The 22,975-nt window shown below is 45.1% G+C and overlaps 2 protein-coding genes across 2 annotated transcripts in view; one reads left to right on the top strand and one right to left on the bottom strand.

The window, feature by feature from the left end:
* The window catches only part of LOC135212806 (transcription factor Dp-1-like), a 185,900-nt gene that overhangs the window by 40,178 nt on the left and 122,747 nt on the right, over positions 1-22,975 (top strand). The window lies entirely within an intron of this gene.
* Positions 14,450-22,975, bottom strand: part of LOC135212886 (uncharacterized) — a 42,832-nt gene continuing 34,306 nt past the window's right edge. The window contains exon 3 of the mRNA XM_064246641.1: positions 14,450-14,659. Within this exon, the coding sequence (XP_064102711.1) occupies positions 14,465-14,659 (195 nt within the window). The 3' untranslated portion in view covers positions 14,450-14,464. The remainder of the gene's footprint in view (positions 14,660-22,975) is intronic.

Below are 22,975 nucleotides of genomic sequence, written 5' to 3'. Positions count from 1 at the left end.
TTCTCCTTTAGCACTTTGTGGGCCTTGAAGGCTCAAGGAGTCTCCGAATGTAACACAAGTAGGGCTTCCATTCACCTTGCAATCCCCACTGGCAGTTCGAAAAAAGTGTTGAGCGTAAGGCCTGTCTTACATAGGCTTATGCCCGGGGTAGCTTCTTCTCTTCCTCCGTGATGTGCGTCCGACGAGGCATTTTTTTCCAAAAAAGGCCAGTCTCATCACAGTTGAAGACTTGCTGAGAACTGTAGCCTTCCTTGATCGGCATCTCGTCGAACATCTTCACAAAGGCTTCGGCCGCTTTTGTGTCCGAGCTGACCACCTCCCCATGCCGCACCAACGAATGGGTGCCAGTCCGTTTCCGGAATTTTTCAAACCACCCATGAGAAGCCTTGAAGTCTGGGGTTGGTGTCAATGTCCCTTCTCCTCCGTCATCTTCGGCCTGGGCAATCAAATCGCCATAAATAGTGCTGGCCTTGTGGCAGATTGCTGTCTCGGTTATCGTATCGCCAGCGATTTCTTTGTCTTTTATCCAGACTAGAAGCAGCCTTTCCATCTCGTCGTGCACGTGGCTCCGCTTGCTAGACAAAATAGTCACGCCCTTAGAAGGTGTAGCTGCTTTGATGGCCTCCTTCTGCTTAAGGATGGTGCCTATCGTTGACAGATTTCGGCCACATTCCTTAGCGATCACACTCAACAGTATGCCAGCTTCATACTTATTGATAATCTCCATCTTTGTACGTAATTAAGTTATGTAGTATACGTATGTACTAAAGTTCTCACACAACACGATAAAGTAGTACTACAAACGAAATCACTAACGAATTTAAGTTAAAAATCAAAATCGTATGGAACGAACAACAAATTCTGCGTGCTTATGATAACGATGCTGCTGCCGAGTGGCCGAAGAAGCACGCCGCTACAAATATACACGATGGGAGAGATGCTGACCAACATGAGAGCAAGATCTTATGGCGGTGCCTAGCATCAGGAACCAATGGGAGAGCGGGAGGATGATGGCAAGTCTACTCAGTTGGCGGCACGAGTTTTAAAATTGTTATCGGTGGTCCGGGCAAATCTCGGGACTTTACAGCAACCACCTTTCATATCCTGAACTATTTTTGTATGTAGAGCCAAAAAAATCTTCGTATTTGCTTTCGTAACTCGAATTTTTCGTAAGTTGAGCCTTTCGTATGTCGAGGTACCACTGTACCAGCGCTCAGACTCTATGTACAGCCAAGTTCTTTTATTGAAAGCCAGAGAGTGACCAATACCCCTAACGTCATGCGCTCTAGCCTACACAGACGTGGTGGTGGAATCATCAAGAGTCAAGTATACCTGTCTGCTGGCTTCTCATATCCAAAAAGAGATAGTACTCTTAGACACCTCTTTCTTGTACAGCCTGTGCTAACAAAAAGTCTGTGGCAGCCTGGTCTAAGGTGTCGAGTCCTTTTAAGATAGCAACGCAGGGCCCAGACAGGGGACAACAAAAGCTCTTGAGCATCACCACCCTCAAAGTTATTCAGTGATGGAATGGAAAAACGAAGTGAGCCTGTCATCGTGCAGAGGGATTTTAGGTCTTGGCCACGAATTCTGGGACAAATTCGAAGGACACTGACCCCCATCCCCTGGTGTTCCCATCATAGCTCAGACCGTGGAGCTCTCCTACCCACTTGGAAGATGCCAAGGCCAGAAGGAAAACTGTCTTGAGCGTCAAGTTCCTGTCAGATGAGCGACACAAGGGCTCATATGAGTAGCCCAGAACCAGAAGGTGCTAAGCACAGTTTTTTAAAAATAGAGTAATTGCGAGTTAAAGTTAAAACATCACAGCTCGGTAACTATACTAGGTATTAACATGGGGTTTGTGCATTTTAAACGCAAAATACCATTATTATTTTTGTGTGTAAGTGTCAGATTTGCAAGCTTTTAGAAAAATACCAAAAAAATACCAAAAATACAGACTAATATAAAAACTGATAAAAAACAACAGTATCAATGGAATTCCATCATAAAACGGTTCTAAATCTTGTAAATAGTACACAGAAAACATTTCAAAATCATTATTAATGCCCATATTTATTGGAAAATACTGGGAAAATGACAAGAAAATTCAGAAAAATACCAAAAATACATAAGAACATAAAAAATAATAAACAACAATAATATCAATGGAAATACATCATAAAACAGTTCCAACTTATGTAAATACACAGAAAAAAGCTCAAAATCAGTATTAATATCAAAGTTTATAGGAAAATACCAAAAAACACCCCAAAAATACCAATACATACAAACATAAAAAATAATAAAAACCAACCACAATATTAATGTAAAAGCGCCCAAAAAGTTCAAAATAATGTAAAAAAAAAACGACAGTAATCATTATCATTAATAATAATAATAAAAATTTTCGATTTAGCACTCACCACAGCAACATTACACACTCTAACGGCCTTGAGAAGGGCCACGCACTGCAATATCACACTCATGTTCACTGGTAGATGATGACGAATCACTAATATTAGCCAATGTCACGAAAGCACTGAAGAAACGCTGTTAAAACAGCGTAAAAAAAGGATAAATCCATGAGCGCATGTTGACCAAAACACGCGGACCTGCTGAAACATACCAAATTTGTAACTAATTTGTATTTTTTCATAACTAACAAACCTGAGGTCTTAACATTAGGATTTACTAGCGCCAAGCTGGAAACCGGTAGAATTAAAATTACACTTGTGAGATCCAGGGACTAATGGCATCTATACCAGGTCACGGGGCATGTATACCCAGAATGCCCACGGCTACCTGTGACCCATCAGTTATATTTCTAACCCAGTTTAGACTGCTAGAGGGGTGGTTCGAGGTGGGCCTTTAACTGTTAAGACCTCAGGTTTGTTAGTTATGAAAAATACAAATTAGTTACAAATTTGGTATTTGTTCATACACGAAACAAACCTTCGGTCTTAACATTAGGATAGACTTACTATTGGAGGGAGGTAAGTCTCTACAACTGACTGGGAGTTTGCCACCTTATCCATTTCCGAATATATAGGGAAATTCTAAGAGAATGACAATGAACCTAGGACCAAAGATATAAGCGGATCTATTGGTTTCCTCCCACTGGGTGTAGATACCATTCTACTGTTTACTCTTGTCCCTTGCGACTGGATCCACCTTCACCCCTCTTTTCCTTATTATCCAGAGGGGTGTGTTGCTGCTGAAAAGTATATCATCAGCTAAGATAGCTTCACAGTATGGCTGACCATCTCACCTGCATCTAGTCCGTTCCAGCACATGACGGTACTCTCCTTCATATTGCCGTAGTTAAAGGAGTAGAAGAAAGTAGTAAAGAAAAAAGACCAGTCATCCCATTCATTCTACTTTCATACCTTCATCTTAGACTAGACGCAAACTGACCCGCCAGGGGCACTGGATGAACTATATAACTTGTTGGGCCGCCACCACTGGACCCAAGGAAAAGGTGTCCAAGGATCTATGGGCAACATCTTTCAAATAAAATGAGGTGAAAGTTGTTTGGCGCTTCCACACGCCAGCTTTCAGAATTTATCCACAGACATGTTCTTCTTAAATGCCGGGAAGCACTCAAACCCCTCCCCGATGTCATGAGCTCTAGCTCCCACCTGGCTATCTGACCCTCTGTCTTCTGCCCCGCAGTATAAACATTTCTGATCGTCTCCCTTAGCCAAAATGATATTGTATTCTTGGACACTTCCTTCTTGTTCCGTCCTGTACTTACGAACAACCTCTGGCACCCCGGCCTGAGGTGCCTTGTTCTCTTTAAGTACTCCCTTAGTGCCCTGACGGGGCACAGGAGCATTTCAGCTTTGTCGTTGTCTACAAAGTCTGCCAAGGAAGGTATGGTAAAGGAGTCGAATCTGCCGTCTACTATTGTTGGATTTTGGGTCTTTGCCACGAATTCTGGGACAAACTCACACACCATTGATCTCCAACCTCTCGAGTGCTTTATGAGATATGAGAGGCATGTAGCTCCCCACCCCCACCTTTTGGTTGAAGCCAGGGCCAATAAGAAGACTGTCTTCAGGGTCAGGCTCCTATCCATGGACTGCCTTAGTGGTTCGTAGGGGGGTTTTGTCAGACTACTCAGTACCTTGGTCAGATCCCAATCTGGCTTTTAGCTCCTTTGGTGGGCATGACTGTTCAAAGCTCCTCATCAGCATGGCCAACTCCCATGAAGACGATATGTCCACTCCTTTCATTCGTAAGACTGAGGCTAGAGCAGCCCTGTACCCCTTCACTGCAGATACAGACATGTTTTTCTGTTCTGAGATATATCAGAAAGTCTGCTAACTGCTGAATAGTGGTACGAGTGGAGACACGTTCCCTCTACGACACCAATCACAGTATGCTGACCACTTCCCTTGGTATACTGTCGCAGATGATTTTCTGATATTTATTCCCTGCCATCTGAGTTGATGCTTTCTGCGAAAAACCCTCGCTCTCGGAGGAGATACTTGACAGTCTCCACCCGTGAAGCGATAGGGACTTCACCGACTGGTGGTACCTCTCCACAGTGAGGCTGACACAGAAGGTTGCTCCATGGAGGTAACTCTCCTTGGCACATCTTACTTAGGAGTTCCAGTAGGTCTGGAAACCACTCTGCTTTCGGCCATAACGGGGCTACCAGGGTCATCTTGAGGTTCTGAGACCGCATTACCTGTTCAGAACCTGACGGATTAGACAAAATGGAGGAAATGCGTACACGTCCAGATTGTCCCAGGGGTGTTGTAGCGCATCTTCTGCTACTGCCTCTGCGTCTGGGACTACTGAACAATACACTTCCAACTTTTTTGTTGTACCTGGTTGCGAATAGGTCTATGATCGGTCCTTCCCACAACATGAGCATCCTGTCCACTACCTGTTGGTGTAGGGACCACTCCGTTCCCAGAATCTGATCCCTGCGGCTCAACTTGTCGGCCACTATGTTTCTTTTTCCCGGAATATACCTGGCCTTGATGTCTACCAGGTTCTCTATAGCCCACTGGTGAAGTTGAACTGTCATCACATGTAAACTGCCGAGAAACTAGGCCTCCTTGCTTGTTTATATAAGCTACTACTGTGGTGTTGTCTGACATCAATACCACTGAGTGTCCCTTTACTCTCTCCCTGAATTCTTGTAGAGCCAGGAAAGCTGCTTTCAACTCCAGCACGATTATATGGAGTTCTCTGTCCTTGCAACTCCATTTTGCTGACACCATCAACTCCTCCATATGGGTGGGCTCCCCAGCCTTCTAGTGACGCATCCGAGAACAGCTAGAGGTCTGGGGAGGATTGTTGAAGGGGGACACCCACTGTCAGATTGTCGTCGTCCACCCACCACAGCAAGTCTTTCCTCACTTCTGCCGACAAGGGAATTTGCTCGTACGGGTGATCTACTGTTGGTGACAAAATCCTTCATCCTCCATTGTAGGGGACCGAAGGTGTAGCCTTCCTTGTGGTACTAGCTTCTCCAGGGAGGTTAGGATTCCAGCACCACCTGCCACTGTCTTGCTGGCTGGTCTGCTTTCCCAGAAAGGCATTCCACCCCCCACTTGTTGCATTTCTCTACTCTTTGGTCTGTCGGGAATACTTTGGCTTGTGTTGTGTCTATCACCATTCCCAGATATTCCAAACGTTGACTTGGATCCAGCTGCGACTTCTGCTGATTCACCACAATACCTAGGCTGTGACAAAGCTGCAGGAGGGCCGCCCTGTCCCTGAGTAATTTCTCCCTGGACTTTGCTATCACCAGCCAATCGTCCAGATATCTTATTAGCCTGATCCCCTGAGCATGCGCCCACGCGACACGAGGGTGAACACTCTTGTAAAAAACTTGAGGAGACGTTGTCAATCCAAAGCACAGGACCTTGAACTCGAAAGCTTTCCCTGCAAGACTGAAGCGGAGAAATTTCCTTGAAGACTGATGGACTGGTATCTGAAAGTATGCGTCCTTTAGATCGACTGTCAGCATAAAGTCTCTGATTCTGACTGCTTGTAGAACCGTTTTCGGAGTTTCCATCTTGAAACTGGTTTTCCTTATAAACAGATTCAGCGTTGACAGGTCTAATTACTGTCCTCCACTCCCCGTTGGCTTTGGGTACCAGGAAAAACCTGCTGTAGAAGCCTTTTGTCGGACTGCATACTTGTTGCACAGCTCCTTTTTCCATCATCTTCTTCACTCGTCCTGCAGAATAGTGGCCTTCTGAGATTTGTGGGGCATAAGTGACGTGGGGTAATGGTTGATCTGTCAGGGGCGGGGTTACCTCGAATGGAATCAAATACCCGATCCTGAGAACATCCACCACCCACTGCTCTGCCCCCTAGTTCCTGCCACACCTTCCAGTGATTTGCCAGGCAACCCCCCACTGGTGTGGCCGAGTGATGGGAGGCGCCCCTCCTATCTTCTTGAGCCTCTCCCTCTTCCCCTATTGCCCCTTCCTCTGTTGTTTCTATTGTGAAAGGGCCGATGAGTTATCCTCTTTGGGGAAGAGGGTCTTGTGACTCTATTAGGGATGCTATGTCTCACTGTCTTCTTTCGAGACATCTGCTGTTGTCTTCCCTCCAAAGGAATAGTTTGACTGTTAGAGGTTTTCCTAACTGCCTGTTGCACCAACCTATCGTTAGTGTCCATCCTTCTTCTATCTATCGCTTCTTCCAGTATGACCTCTGGCAACAGTAGTTGCGATTCCAAGATATCCCCATTCCTCATTGCTAACAGGGGAATCCAAATCCACATTGCGGCTTAGTCTAGCCAATGCTGCATCTCTCCTCCATTAGCAGGATATTGCCCAAACATTGGCACTTACGTTAGTCAGGTACGCAATCGCCTTGGACCTGACTGTAGTAATCTAATGAACAATGGTTCATCCACTACTTTCCTTGTTGCTTCCGAGGATGCAATTTTCGCCACTGCTGTTGACCAAAGGTCTAACCAGGACGCAGCCTGAAAGACAGAAGAAGCTGTTGCTTCTAACGTGGCAGCCTCTTGGATACGTCATCGAAGGGCACTCCATTTTAACCTGATCCAAGGTTAATCCAGGCCTTAACCTTACAACATTAGGGTTCATTTGTCTAGACAGCAAAGGGACCTTCGGTGTCGTATAATATTTCCTTGCTTTATCATTGGAGGGGGAATAAATTTAAATGATCTATTAGATCTTAAGGAATTATCCCTCCCTGCAATCTTTGCGTTACGTGTTGCAAGACCGATTCCGCATGACTCGAACAAGGCAATTCATACGACACCTTGGTATCCCTCTTTAGTCCAAACGCCATGTCAATTCCAGGAGGAAGCATACTGGCCGGTGTTTCTGTCTTCTCCGAAAGGCTATTGAATTGACGAATCAAATCAATAACCTCTGCATACGAGGCCAGAAACTCTTGGTTTTCTCCTTCCTCCGGCTCTAGTGTACCACTCTCCGTCACGAGAGATGTTGTCTCGCCTCTATCTTCTGACAGACGGCCCGGAATTCCACGGCCGCCTGCCCCTACGGCCGCGGTCTCTTTGATCTTTGCTGGCCGCTGTTGGCTCGATCCCAGATAGTCAGCAGGGGAACGAGAACGTCTCACTCTTTCTCTGCTCACGGATATAGAGCAAGAATCTCGTCTAGATCTCCAAGATGAAGGCTCCCTTAAGACAGAGGTAAGTTCGTCTCTATTAGCATTGGCATCGTTTTCGAGCGTCGGCGAGCCCGGCCTCGGCCTTCTATCCAGACGGACACTGCCTTCCACGAACGTATCCGCCGAGGTTGCCAACTCTCTATTTTTCGTACTTTTAATAGGAGCCTTATCGTCCTTCGTACGTATTTTGAACGGCCTTACGGGCGAAAACTGGGACCTGCATTCCATCCTCTGCTGCACCTTTCGCCGCCAACGTCGATTTTACCAGAGGTATCGCAGTTTATGCGATCCGAACTGGCAACTCCGCCTCGGCCGCAGCTCGCCGGCCGTCACCTCTCTCGCTTGTTCGGACTCTTGCGAACGGCTTCGTCTGCCAACCTTGTGCTTAATAGCCACTGATTTTCCGACCTTCTTGCTGACTTGGAAATGACAGTCTTGGTCCGAAGAAGAGGAAGAATTGATTCTTCTCCTCTTGGCCGAGGATCCGCTAGGAGCTCCCGAATCCTCCTCCAACGCTTGACTGGCGCTCGCCGTGACGTTATCGGACTTAGCGATGACGCCGAACTAGAGGAAGAAGACGAAGAAGGCGAATCACACTTTTCTTTTTGTCTCTCTTATTCATTCTCTCCTCTATATCCTGTAATTTCTGCATTACAGTTTGCATTGACGGATCAGAAGGCGTATTAGCGTCTGGGTGCAGCGAAAAAAAAGGACGAGAATCGGTCGGGTGGACGTCATCACGCCTGCCATCTCAGAGTGTGACGTATGTTGTGACGTCATCCCTCTCGTAGGAGAGACTGAGAGGTTTCTGCTGGTAACCGCACGTTGCTGCCAAATTACCTCCCACGTTCTGCATCGCTGTAAATACTGAGTGGGATGGTGAAACAGCGGCATTAATTCCCATAAATTGCAAAGCCGGGGTATGAGGAACATTCAGCGCTGCCGGACCCATGCTGGAACCGTGACGTCATATAATGCGCAAGCAGACCATCCAAGTTGGTACGCCTGGTAGGCCTAGCGCTGACCACGTACCATCTAACCTATGCGCTTGAGTAGCAGGAGCCTGGAACAAAGATGGCGGATCTCCCCCTCTACTTGCTGGGAACAAAGGAGAGTGCAAATTATTCATAAAATTACCCAAGGCCCCTCCTGACGTTTCCGATACAGAACCGCTAGGAGAAACCGAAGGGGTATGAGACAATTCAAAAGCAGGTGGAGAAACATATGGAGCAGTCTGGTTTATTACCGATACAAAAGAAGCCGGTAAGGTTTGGTCATCCAAAGATAGCGTCACCCCTTTCTTTTGTATTGGCTTTTCCCATAGAACTTCTTCCACTGTTCCACCGACCAAACCGCGACAAACAGAACACGGATTAGTAACCGTTACATGCGTTTTCCCTGCACCTACTACACGTTGGATGAGGATCCGTCGACACCGAAGTTAGGAACCTAGAACATGGAAAGCCACTGACTCCTGGGCATTTCCTTTGTCTCCTCTTCGAAGCGGTAGACGATCCCGATGTTGAGGCAAAATTCTCCATCATACCACGTATACACTCTTACCACACAATCATCACACTTGGAGAAAGAAAAGGAAATGAAAAATAAAAATGAAATGGATAAAGAACGGGCAAACTGAAAAACCGGCTTTAAATGAGATAGACAGTAACACGTCTTATCTTAAAGGCGGTAGGAAAAATAACTGATGGGTCACAGGTTAGCCGTGGGCATTCTGGGTATACATGCCCCGTGACCTGGTATAGATGCCATTAGTCCCTGGATCTCACAAGTGTATAATTCTAATTCTACCGGTTTCCAGCTTGGCGCTAGTAAATCCTAATGTTAAGACCGAAGGTTTGTTTCGTGTATGAGAAACAAATGTAAATTTTGTTTACATTCTGCCGCATCCCGTGACGCTATGCTTCATGTGCGCTGATTGGCTCAGGAAAGCGTATTGCGCTATGATTGGCTGAGACGCCTACTCACTCATTGTCGAAGCACTGTGACTGGCTACCGCTTTCCCGGGGATTCTGGACTGAGTGGTGAAGGGAAGGGATGCGAGATGACACCTTCTGGTTCTAAGAATTTAACCGCCATGCGCTACAAATTTTTCAGGCAAAACTTGCATTGACTTTTGAGGGATTTCTACCATATTGCAAGGCCAGAAAGCGCCAAATCCAAATCGAGAAAAACTTTTGTGCCTATGATGGACCGTTTCTGTGATAATATCGGTTTTGGTCGGGGTGGCGCTTAGCACCTTCTGGTTCTGGGCTACTCGTATGGACTCTTAGTGAAGCTCTTGAGAACCAAGGAAACATCCCATGTCAAGAGGCTTGAGCTCTCTAGGAGAACTCAACTGCTCAAACCCCTTAACTAGCAAGGAAAGTTCCCAGGAAGAGGAGACGTCAATACCTCTAAGGCGTAACACTAAATTCAAGGCTGCCCTGTAGCCTCTAATGGCAGAAACGGACAAACGTTTCTCCTCCCTGAGGAAGGTTAAAAATTCTGCTATTCGCTAGAGGTTGCAAGTAGAGAAAAAACCCCGTTTATGACACCAATCACAGTAGATCGCCCATTTGCCTTGGTAAACCGCGGAGGTTGACTTTTTGAGATTGCTGGACATATGCCCTGCTGTTCTCTGAGAAAAGCCTCTCGCTTGGAGGAGATATTTGATAGCCTCCAACTGTGAAGAGACATGGATTCTACTAACTGGTGGAACCTTTCCGCATGGGGCTGACACAGATGTCGCCAAGGGGGAATCTCCCTCAGAACCTCTTGACAACGACGACAGCAGATCTGGGAATGCTGGACAGGGGGAGGAGGAGGAGCCGGACGTCTCCGAGGACGAGACTCCGACTTAGACACGGCCTGGTGCACCAGTCTGTCTTGGTGTCAGCTCGGTCCAAGGAAACAAATATTGGGACTCCAACAGATCTTTGTTCCTCAATGCCAGCAAGGACTCCGTGTCAACTGATCTCTTCATCCTAGACAAAGCTGCGTCTCTTCTAATCAGAAGAAGGTTAGCCCATAAATTGACACTAAGGCGAGTCATATACGAAAACACCTTGCCTCCGGACTGCAACAGACTGGCAAGCGAGGATGCACTCACCAACCCTTCTGGGAACCTGTAAGAAGCTATCCTGGCAATGACCACTGAACAGAAGTCCAGCCAAGAAACCATCTGCAACATGGAGGCTGCTGTAGATTCCAATGCTGAGGCATCTTGCAGAGACAAGGATGGAGCCACCGATCTCACCTGCCCCAAAGTCAATCCCGGCTTCAGACGAATGACGTCTTGGTTAAGATGGCACGACATCAAAAATGCAGAGTTCGTAGCATAGTACTTCCTGCCTCTTGAGAGGTGGGGGTAGTAGCTTGAAGAGATGATTTGGGATCCTGCGTACCTCCCGCTAAGTCTTCCAAGCAAGAAGGAGTGTAAGACGACCGAGCCTGAGTCCTACTTTCCAAATTGTTGAACCCACGAATAAGATCAACAACTTCCGAAAAGGAAGACAAAAACTCTTGTGTGTCTCCCTCCTCTTGCTCTGGCAACGGAGACCAACAACGAGAAGGATGTGTAGGCTCCTCTAAGGCACCTTACCCATTAAACTTAATGGAAGGATCAGCAGCCAAACAGCCCAAAACATCAACTAACCTGTCTGGTTTGGGTCCAAGCATCGGCTCCCGAGACGACAAACCTACTATAACACTAGGAACATCACGACATAACGCCTCCAACAGATGACCTAATTAACATAGTGGCCGTGAATGGTCACGGGCGTGGCAGACATACGAACATGAGTTGGAGAGGAATCCCGAACACTCAAGATCGAAGGAGAATCCCCCAGAGTCGAACTCTTAGAAGCACCAGTGAGAGGGGCAGGCAAACACTCCTGCTGCACCAACTCCGCGCTCAACACCATCGACCCCTTGACAGGTGCCTTGAGATCCTTATGGCGACGAATAGGCCTTGGAGAAGGAGCACTTGCATCATGTGCACGGACAGGGGAGGTTGCAACACACTCGCTATGTGCATGGACGGGGGAGGTTGCAACATGCCCGCAATTCGATGCAGAGGATGAAACAGCCACTGCAGATTGTACACGGAAAGATACACTAACACTCTCCAAAACACCAACACTCGAGAACACGTCCGCGTTGTTCCTCCCTCGTAGGCGAAGAAAGAGCTAAGTCCGTAGCCTTCCAACGCTTGATATGCTAACGTGGCATCGAGGGGGAAGAGGAAGAGGAAGACAGCACTGGTTTCTTATGCGACTATTCGCAGGAGGCAGGGACGAAGCAACACGTTTTCTTCCAGTCCTCCCAACCGAAAAGGTAGCCAACTTAGCATCCAAAACAGTCCAACCTCTTAAGCACTGCCGGGCATATAACCTCAGACTGATCTGCAAGAGAAGGCTCCGATGACATGGAAGGGAGATGTAGCGAACTTGGCGGCAGAGATGACCGTCACAGCTGAGAGAGGCAGTGCAGAGGAGATGACTGGGAGTGACGTCACAAGTGGTGATGACGTCACGGCTTCCCCTTGGTGTGAAGGGGAATCAGACGCCACTGGCAGAGGAATACACAACAGATCCAGTGACGTCATCAACGGGGCTGACGCCACGGCTTCCCTACGACTTGAAGAAGCGGAAACAGTCACTGGTGGAGCAATACAAGATGGCTGGCCTCGGCTACCCATGAAGACAAGGCCGGGAGGAGGGGGGATGGCCTGGCCAGCCTGAGGAGGGGGTTAGCGAGCTTCCATAAAGGGCACTAGCTACCCCTCCAAGGACGGGGGACCCCCTAGCCCGAGTGTTTTCCAAATCGTCACCATCTTGGATGCCTCTGACTCTGGAATAAATGAGAATGATGAAAAAGCCTCCCCCTTCCCGGGAATCAAATTAACTCCCGAAGAAGAAGGGGCGACATTACAAAAATCAGCCTGGTGGCCTCCCGATACCTCCAGCGACGAATCAGTGGAAGAAAAGGAAGGAGAAACAGGAACAACGCTACTATGGGGGGTGAATACTGCAGGAGACTAAGCATCGGGAAGAGGCGAAAAACCTTCCCAAGAAGGAAGAGTTTAAACCCTCCGATGCTCTCTCTTGGTATAAAACGACTTCTACTGCTATTTAGGCCATGCCCAGCATTCCGTGCAAGGATTCGTTATAGTACAAAAATTAGAACAGCACCTACTACAAGTGATGTGGGGATCGGTCGCCGCTGAAGCCAAAAAACAAGAACACGGAAAACCTGGAATTCCGGGGCGCACACGTTGACAAGGCCAAGAAGGACCAGAAGAAGCCATAATATCAGCCAAACACACACACACACACTAAACACAAGCGAAACGGGCAATGAACCAGGTAAAGGCCAAGAGAGGTTAACCACAACTCTTGCCAGGGCAGTTATAGAAAAGACTGACGCGGTGGCGTAGGTGAGTGGTCCTTGACCACTCTTCACCCGATTTATGCATGCGTTGCCAGATATCACAAGATTCCTCGCTTTCATCTGTTTTTTTAACAGGATCCAGCTGGGCGCAAGAAATTATCTTATTGTTAAGACTAAAGGTTTGTTCGCATATGAACAATAAATAACACCAACATTTCACAAATGCAAAAAAATAACAATAAAATACTGACTAACTTTAAAAACTGACATATAATCTTTACATACCATTCTAACTCACCAATACTGATCATAAAAACTTAGCTCATTCATAGAATACAATGCAACTCAAGAGCTGTCCATACAATATCTTAAAACATACCAATCTAATGTCAGGTATTTCCCTGATATACCAAAGTTCAGCTGTCAAGAAATAATCTAGCATAGAGACTCTCTTAATTAAATTAGATAAAATAATTAGTGAAAGAAAGAGGAGCAGCTTCCACCAAACAGAAGTTAATGACTTAAGTACATTTAACCTAAGTATATCTAGTTTTACCAGACCACTGAGCTGATCAACAGCTCTCCTAGGGTTGGCCAGAGGATTAGATACAACTAGTTACGTAGCAACGGGACAGCTTATTGTGGGATCCGAACCACAACAAGAGATGAATTTCTATCACCATAAAAAAAATTCCTCTGATTTTGTGTTGGAAGGGCAGAGAATTGAACCAGACCTTGAGATCAGTAGTCAAGCATTGTAAACAGACTCATACCAACGATAAACTCATTTAGTGCTGGTGTGCTATCTATTCCTGTCCTGTGTGATACTTCCCTAGCTTAAGCTTCAGGTAATGAGCGTTTCATCTTGTGCATCCATCATGATTGTGCTGTGGTAAAGACAAGTATTTTGCATATTTATTCTTTAAAAGACATATGGTCTGTGCTTAAAATACTTATTTGTAGAGACCAAATTTACCCAATTTAAGCAGCCTAGTATCACTTTAACATGCTTTATGGAATGCTTATGAATTTTCTAATTAAAATATTCTTTAAGCAAAGGACTTTCAAATTAAAATATTCTTTATGCTAAGGACTATCTGTAATGAATAAAATGATCAAAAGTTCAAATATCACCTCATCTCAACTGTTATATAACAGCAACCAGAAAAATATTTATGTTAATGTGCATAAGCAATAAAAATTGAGTTAAACAATTAAAACTTACAAATTCTTATTTAATTTGTATTTTTTACAGCTAACAAACCTTCGGTCTTAACATTAGGATAAATCTTCTGGAGCCAGATGGAAACCGGTTAAAAACAATCAAAAATTGTAAATGCAAGGAATCTGTGGCATCTGGCCAATATGTAGCTGAGGTGGAAGAGTCAGAGACCTCGCTTCAACCTAGTGACGCATTTAGTCTTAATTTGTTGTAAACTATTTAAATACATGTGGGGAATTCTAACAGAACTGACAGAGCATATTTCCATTGACAATTTTTAAGAAATTGCAAGTAACAGGCAATGTACTGGTAACCAAACTTACGAACAGATTGGATGCTGTGTTGACCTTGCTTGGTAGGTATGGCAATAATCTGACCCGCTGGCAGCTTACCAGTTTGTAGCACTGCTTGTCCCTAGAATAAAAAGAAAATTATTAAGAGAAAGAATGTGTCTCTCCACCTAAGAATCACAGCAAAATTCAGTTACCCATTACAAACAAACAGCACTTACTCTTTTTGGCTTTTCCAGCTTGAGCCAATAATTTTTTTATGATAAGTACCCACCTATCATGCATCGCAAGAAAGTTCCCACCTAAACCACTCAGAATAGATCACGTATCCACCACTACTAATCCTTTGGAACATTTTTTTTTATCCAACAACATAGTGATGAATCTTGTATGGAATGGGAAATTCCGAAGCTACCTACAATAGATTCCCACCAGATTCTGCTTAGGCAAAATCTACTGTTGTTGAGGCTTGGTAACAAAGTAATTAACAAGTGGCAGACAAATGAGATGGTGGAGGATGGACCCATTCACTTGGTAAGCAATTACTTTTTTTTTCAGGAACAGGAAAAATGTGGGATGAGTCAAAGGAGAGATTATAACTGTCCTAAGAAGTGGGATTATCATAACATGTCAATAACCAAGGATTCCCAAACTTCAGTTTCACCACTTTGCAGATAGTATTGGGACCACTCCATCTGTATGACCTCCCCTAGCAATGGAACTGATCACCTAACAATTTCCAACAGCCTGAGATGCATCTGACTGATAGCTGTTAGGTGGCAAACCGTCTACATAAAAACCTCCATTGCCAACCTACAACGTGAAGGAGACTATTCCCTTGCTTGTTGACTTAATATCAAGGTTGTGTTTTTATTCGTTAATGCCACAGTCTCCCATCAACTGATCCTACAATGCTTGTAGTTCCAGAAGCACACCATCCATTTCAAAAACATTTCCAAGTCAGAATCCTGTGAAGTTCACATACTCAGCACAAATATGCCACTCAGCAGAAGTCACACACAAGGTTTGTCATCTAATCCCTAAACAAGATCCTCCTTCAATTTCTTATTAAATCATATACTCGTATAACGCGTGATCAGTTGCTTCATACAATTCTGCAGCAAATGCAGGTAAGTACTTCTGCAAGCCAAGAATTTCTCAACAGAATACAGGTGATTAAGATTTTCCATAGCCAAGCTGGCAAGCAGAGAACAACTAACCCTAGTTATGAATTGAACTGAACTGAATACTATAGGATTTAAGCCACAAGCACTAGGACCTATGAGGTCAGTCAGCACTGAAACTGAAATTGACAGTAAAAGGTATGGAAGGTGTAACAGAAAGAAAACCTCACAGTTGCACTATGAATCAACTGTTAGGAGAGGTTGGAAAGTATTAAGATGGAAGAAACATATTATGAAAGGAGGTAAAGTAAAAGAAAATGGATTTGCAGCCAGGGGCCAAGGGTATGCTGTAAAGAACCTCAAGTAATGCCTATGGTGCACCTGATGGCACTACTCCTTGTTAAAAGACATTTACAAGGAAACCTTTCCTCTCTGTTTAAGGTGAAATGAGAAATGTGCTATGCTTGTGTGTTTACAGTGGTCAAATATTTGAAATGGATATCAAAAAACTTATCTGGGAAAAAAAAAAAATAAACATAGAAATCCTTACTTGTATTCTTCCTGATCATGAAAAGACCTAATTCACTTAATTTTTTTCCCCCATCTTTATATGGGGCCGTTGTTGTAAAGTCTTTTTCCATCTGCGATTCATGCACCAATAACCTCACTCACATTCTTCTCCTACATGTCCCTGTTAACTGTCTCTCCATCTCATTTTTGGTCTACCTCTCCTTGTTCCAGGTACTTCCATGTTCATGGTTCTTTTACATACAGAATCTCCTCTCCTCTTATAACATGCCCAAACCATTGCAATCATTCTCCAGTGCAGCAGCTTTCATTCCTTCTCTTGTGCTTTTTTCTTGGGCATGTTCACAATTATGCATCAACACAGGTCAAAAGATAGCCCACTTTGCCAGATATACTTTATCAGAGGCGTGTCGTCGGCACTTGACGATAGCTTGAGAAGCTGGTCTTGGAAAGCCTTTCTTGCACAGGAGTCTCTGATAGCAAGAACCCTGTCAAGGCCAGAGAAGACAAACCCTGAAGAAGCCGCCAAAAATGGGGTTGTTCAAGAAGCCAAGTCTTTTGAGGCGGTAGTCTTGGGAAATTAGCTAGGAGTTCTATCAGATCTAGGAACCACTCATTTGTCAGCCAAAAGGGTGCTACTAGAATCATGGACACTTTCTGGTACCTCTGGAATTTGTTTATTACTTGCCTGATCATACTCAAGAGGTGGAAAGGTATAGAGGTGTTTGCCTGACCAGTCTTGAAGCATTGCATCTGTTGCCCACACAACCAGATCTGGGACTAGCAAGCAGAGGAGAGGCATAAGGTTTTTTGATGTGGCAAACAGATCCAAGATCAATGTTCCCCATAACTTCCGGAGATCCAGGCAAACTTGAGTTAGTGGTCCCAATTCTGTCAGCAAGATTTGTTTCGAGCAGATCAGTTCATCCGCCAGAATGCGTTTTTCCCTGAATGAATCGAGTCAGAAAGGTCTGGGTTCCTGATTTCGATATGCCAAAAGATATTTTGTTACCTCGTAAAGGGAAAAAGTGTGTTCCCCCTTGGTTCTTTATGTAAGACAAGGCAGTCGTATTGTCCAGGTGTACAGTTACTACCTTGCTGAATACTTCCGACCTGAAGTACTGAAGCCTAGGAGTACTGCTTTTCAATTCTTTGACTATATATGCCATTCATCTTGTTACTGAACCACTTTCCAAGACTTCCTTGTCTCATAAGATTGCTCCCCAATCTAGTTTCGATGCATGAATAAAAGTCTATGTTGGGGCTCACTGGAATGAGGGATTTCCCTTCCAAAATTCTTCGTTCTACACTGCACCAACTTAGATCTACCGTAACTTTATTTTGGGAGTCACTGGGAACACTACAGAATCTGGGACCATCTTCCTGTCCCAGTTTATTCTTAAAAAAATACTGAAGCGGTCTTACATGAAGTCTGCCCAGGTGAACGAACTATCTATTGATGATAATGTACATAGAAGACTCACTGATTTAGAAGGAAAAACTTGACTGACTTCAGACATGATTACTCTTTTCAAGGATGAAGAAACCCAAAAACTCCAAGTGTCTATTATAATTATCATCCATAAATACATAATCTATTAAGTAGGAATTAATTGAGATTTCTAAGTATTTATCATAAAGCCCAAGCTAACAGAAAGGTTATCTGGAGGTCCTACAAACACTTTAACTCTGATTGGGCTCAAAGGAACCAATCATAGAAATAAGAGGATATCCTTATTTACACCAAATCTAGCCATTTTGCTAAGGGGGTAGAACTCTTGTACAAACTGTGGTGCCTTCGATAGACCAAAACAGTGCGCAGAATTGGAACACTTTGTTCTCCTAGACAAACCTTAGGAATTTCCGTGATTCCTGGTGTACAGGAACGTGGAAATATACATTCTGTCAACGAGACCCCCAACGGACCTCCCTTAGGCTACCAGTTTGACTCCTCCCAGGTTTAGGTATGTCATTGACCTTTATCTTGGAGAATCAGCGGTCCGGGTAGCCACTCAAACAAACACTGCACTTGTATAGGTGCTACCGGGGCGGTCAACAGACAACTGACAGGTGCCTTGGGGTGCTCCAAAAACTCTCTTACCATCCATAAGGACCTTCAAAGACATGGCTAGCTGTGAAAGCGATTCAACAAACAATTAAAATTTTGAGACTGGTTATGATGTTGGGTTTGGAAGTGAGTGAACTGGGTTGTTGGGTTTGGAAGTGAGTGAACTGGGTTGTTGGGTTTGGAAGTGAGCGAACTGGGTAAAGGAGTGGTTACAGACAAGAGATCTGGGAAAAGGGCCAATAGAAAATGACAAATTTGTAACTAATTTGTATTTTTCATAACTAACAAACCTGAGGTCTTAATATTAGGATTAACTAGTGCCAAGCTGGAAACCGGTAGAATTAAAATTCAACTTGTGCGATCTAGGGACTGTTGGCATCTATACCAGGTCATGGGACATGTATACCCAGAATGCCCTCGGCGTCGTGTGACCAACCCACCAGTTATACTTCTAACCCAATTAGACTGCTAGAGGGGTGGTTCGAGGTGGGCCTTTAACTGTAAGACCTCAGGTTTTTGTTAGTTATGAAAAAATACAAATTAGTTGCAAATTTGCCATTTGTTCATATACGAAACAAACCTTCGGTCTTAACGTTAGGATAGACTTACTTATTGGAGGGAGATAAGTTCACTTTAACTGACTGTGGAGTTGCACCCTAATCCATTTCCGAATATTAGGAGGCATTATTGTAAAATAAGATTGGACTATAAACCTTTGAACCAAAGATATTAAGGAAATCATATTTGTTTCCCTCAACTGGGTGCTGGTTATTCATGCCATGGTTTACAAACTGGGAAAAAAGAGGAACCCTCCATTTCTCATAAACCACTCATGTCCCTTGTATCTGGATCTACCATCACCCCTCCCTTCCTTATTACCGAGAGGGGTGTGTTGCTACTGAAAAAAATACTATACTCTAACATAACTTTACAGTATGGCTAACACTCTAACATAACTTTACAGTATGGCTAACCACCTTACCTGCATCTAGTCCATTCCAGCTCATGATGGTACTCCTCTATACTGCCGTAGGTAAAGGAGCAGGAAGAAAAGTAGTAAAGAAAAAAGACCAGTCATCCCATTCATTCTACTTTCATACTTTCATCTTAGACTAGACACAAACTGACCGGTCAGGGGTACTGGATGAGCTATACCACTTGCTGGCCGCCACCACTGGACCCAAGGAAAAGGTATCCAAGGATCTATGGGCAACGTCTTTTAAATAAAAGGAAGTGAAAGTCGTTTGGCATTTCCAAACACCAGCTTTCAGAATTTTCTCCACAGACATATTCTTCTTGAATGCCAAAGAAGCACTCAAGCATCTAATGTCATGAGCCCTACCCTTATCTCCTGGCTATCTGACCCCTTGTCCTCTATCATGTAGGCATTCCTGATCATTTCTCTTAGCCAAAAATGATATTGTAATGATACAATAGTTTGTTCATACTTACCTGACAGATATATATACTATAGCTGTATTTCCCGAAGTCCGACAAATTAAAAACTTACGACACACGTAGTGGGAGTCAGGTGGTTAGTACCCAATCCTGCCGCTGGGAGGTGGGTATCAGGAACCATTCCCATTTTCTATTCATAATTTTTATTTCCACTGTCTCCTGAGGGGAGTGGGTGGGTACTTAATTATATATATCTGCCAGGTAAGTATGAACAAGCTTTATTGTATCATTACAATATCATTTTGTTCATGAAACTTACCTGTCAGATATATATATAGCTGAATCCCACCTTTGGTGGTGGGAAGAGACAGAATAGAATTTTAGGAAAACATATACATGCAGATAATTGATATCTTGGTTCCTTACCTGTTAGCATAGCTGGCTTCGTGGTTACTGCCACGTAAGTCTTGCTTGTGCTACTAGAGTTGCCAGTGAGGTAGAGCCTATAAGCTGGTGCAGTCAAGATGATCTGTCACTGGGGGCGTGACCCACGATGTGACTAGACCATTGACCATACCATGAGGGCAACGAAGTAAAAAACCACCTGGCCTAGTCTACCAAAGGTATCCCACTAAACTAGACTAAAAGAGGGAGATCCGCCTCGGGCAGTCGACCCCACAACCAAAAAACACACACAATTAAAATCTCACCTAACCACTAAAGGATAGGTTGAGTGCTACCTCCTGCCCCCAAAACAGTGTCTGCAGCAACGTGATGGTCAAGCGACGAGCAATGTTCGTATGTCGCTTTCACCTCCCGCAGGTAGTGTGAAGCGAACACCAAGTTGCTCCGCCAATATGTGGCACCTCAAAATGTCACTGAGTGCCATATTCTGTGAAACGGCTATCGAGGTCGAAATAGCCCTCACCTCGTGGGCATTCACTTTAAAAGATTCATGTCACTATCACTGCAGTGGAATGAGCTTCCTTAATGGTGTCTCTCAAGAAGAAAGAAAGCGCGTTCTTCGACATGGAAAGATCAGGCTTCTTGACAGAGCACCACAAGTTGCCCGAAGGTCCTCTACAGTCCTTCGTTTTGTCTACATAGAATTTGAGAGCCCTGACAGGGCACAGGACTCTCTCTGGCTCACGACGATATCTTTGACAGTCAAACCCTTGATTTCAAATGTCTTGGGCCAAGGGTTGGAAGGGTTTTCGTTCTTTGCTAAGAACATAGGGCTTAAAGAACAAACTGCATCGGAGTTCTTAAACCCAACATGCTTGCTTATAGCCTGGATCTCACTAACTCTCTTCGCCGTCGCCAGAGCAGTTAGAAAAGTGTTTCCTTGTAAGGTTTCTAAGCGAAGCTAAGTTGAGCGGTTCAAATTTGCTGGACATCAGAAACTTAAGAACAATGTCTAAGTTCCAAGAAGGAACTCTTGGTTGAGATACCTTCGAAAATCTCCAAAGATTTCAGGAGATCATGGTCTCTGTTATTGGCTAAGTCCAGCCCTCTATGCTAAAGACTACAGAAAGACACTCCTGTAGCCCTTTATTGTAGGCACCGCTAAGCGAACTTCATTCCTCAAGTAGAGAAGGAAGTCTGCGATCTGGCTCACAGAAGTAGAGGTGGAGGAAATGCCTTTCTTAACCTGCACCAGCTCCGAAAAACAGCCCACTTGGATAGGTATACGGCAATAGAGGAAGGTCTCCTTGCCGTTGCGATTGCTTTAGCTACAGATCTTGAAAAACCCCTCGCTCTGGCCAACTTCTGGATAGTCTGACACAGTCAGACTCAGAGCGGGGAGGTTTTGTGATACTCTCGAAGTGGGGCTGTTTGAGTAGATCTATCCTTGGAGGCAAGCAGAGTCCTCGGAAAGTCTACTAGGAAAGACATGACCTCTGTGAATCCAGTTGGTCGCTGGCCAGAAGGGGGCGATGAGAGTCATCCTCGCTCCCTCGATGCCGCGAATTTCCTTATTACCTCCCCTACGATCTTGAACGAAAGGGGAAAGGCTTATACGTTTAGTCCAGTCCAGTCCCAAAGAAGAGCGTCTACTGCTACTGCTCCTGGGTCTAGAACTGGTGAGCAGTACAGCGGAAGTCTCATTGTCCTGGAAGTTGCGAAGATGTCTACGAGCGGACATCCCCATAACTTTCCACAACCTCTGGCATACTTCCTGATGAAGGGTCCATCCGTCGGCAGCAGTTGAGCTTGCCGACTGAAGAGATCTGCACGGACGTTTTCTACCCGATACGAATCTCGTCAGGATAGAGACATCGTGTGCTTTCGCCCATAACAGGATTACTTTTGCAAGGAAGAACAGGGATTGAGAGTGGGTTCCTCTCTGTTTCTTGAGGTATGCCAGGGCTGTGGTGTTGTCCGAGTTGATCTGCACCACCTTGCTGGAGACTTCGTCCTGAAAGAACTGGAGCGCCAGATGAACTGCTGCCAGCTCCTTGAGGTTTATGTGCCAGGACACCTGTTCCCCTCTCCAGGTGCCTGACACTTCCTCTCCCCCCAGTGTTGCTCCCCACCCCGCGGAAGACGCGTCGGAGAACAACACTAGGTCGGGGCTCTGAAGCTTGAGGGAAAGACCCTATGCAAGCTTCAAAGGGTCGGTCCACCATCTTAGGTGTTCCTTCACCTCTTCCGATAACACCAGAATTGATTCCAAGTCGTTTTGGTGCTTCCAATTGTTTGCCAGGAAGAATTGAAGAGGTCTGAGGTGCAACCTCCCTAGGGAAACAAACTTCTCCGTGAGGAAATGGTCCCCAGCAGACTCATCCATTCCCTCACCGAGCATGATTCTTTCCCCAGAAAGGCTGACACTTTGCTTATGCAATCTAGTTGTCGCCCCTGGGACGGAAAGCCCGAAAAGCCACTGAGTCCATCTGAATCCCCCAGATAGACTAAAGACTGAGAAGGGGTCAGATGTGACTTTTCGGAGGTTTACAAGAAGCCCCACGGGACTTCGTTAAAGACAAGGTCGTGTGAAGGTCCTCCAGACACTGGTCTTTCAAGGAGGCTCGTATGAGCCAGTCGTCCAGGTAGAGAGAGATCCTGACTTTGGAAAGATGAAGCCACCTCGCAATGTTCTTCATCAGTAGGGTGAATACCATCAGAGCAGTGCTGAGTCCGAAGCAGAGAGCCCTGAATTGAAACACTTTTCCTTTCAGGACAAACCGCAGGTATTTCCTCGACTGGGGGTGGATGGGGACGTGAAAATACGCGTCCTGGAGAGCTAGTGAAGCCATCCAATCCCCAGGTCTTAAGGCTCCCATCACTGACTGAGGTGTCTCCATCTGAACCTCTGCTTGAT

This window comes from Macrobrachium nipponense, chromosome 41 (assembly GCF_015104395.2).
Source record: "Macrobrachium nipponense isolate FS-2020 chromosome 41, ASM1510439v2, whole genome shotgun sequence".
Taxonomy (NCBI): Eukaryota; Metazoa; Arthropoda; class Malacostraca; order Decapoda; family Palaemonidae; genus Macrobrachium; species Macrobrachium nipponense.
Note: the sequence above shows the minus strand (reverse complement) of the source record. Positions and strands in the feature narration are given on the sequence as shown.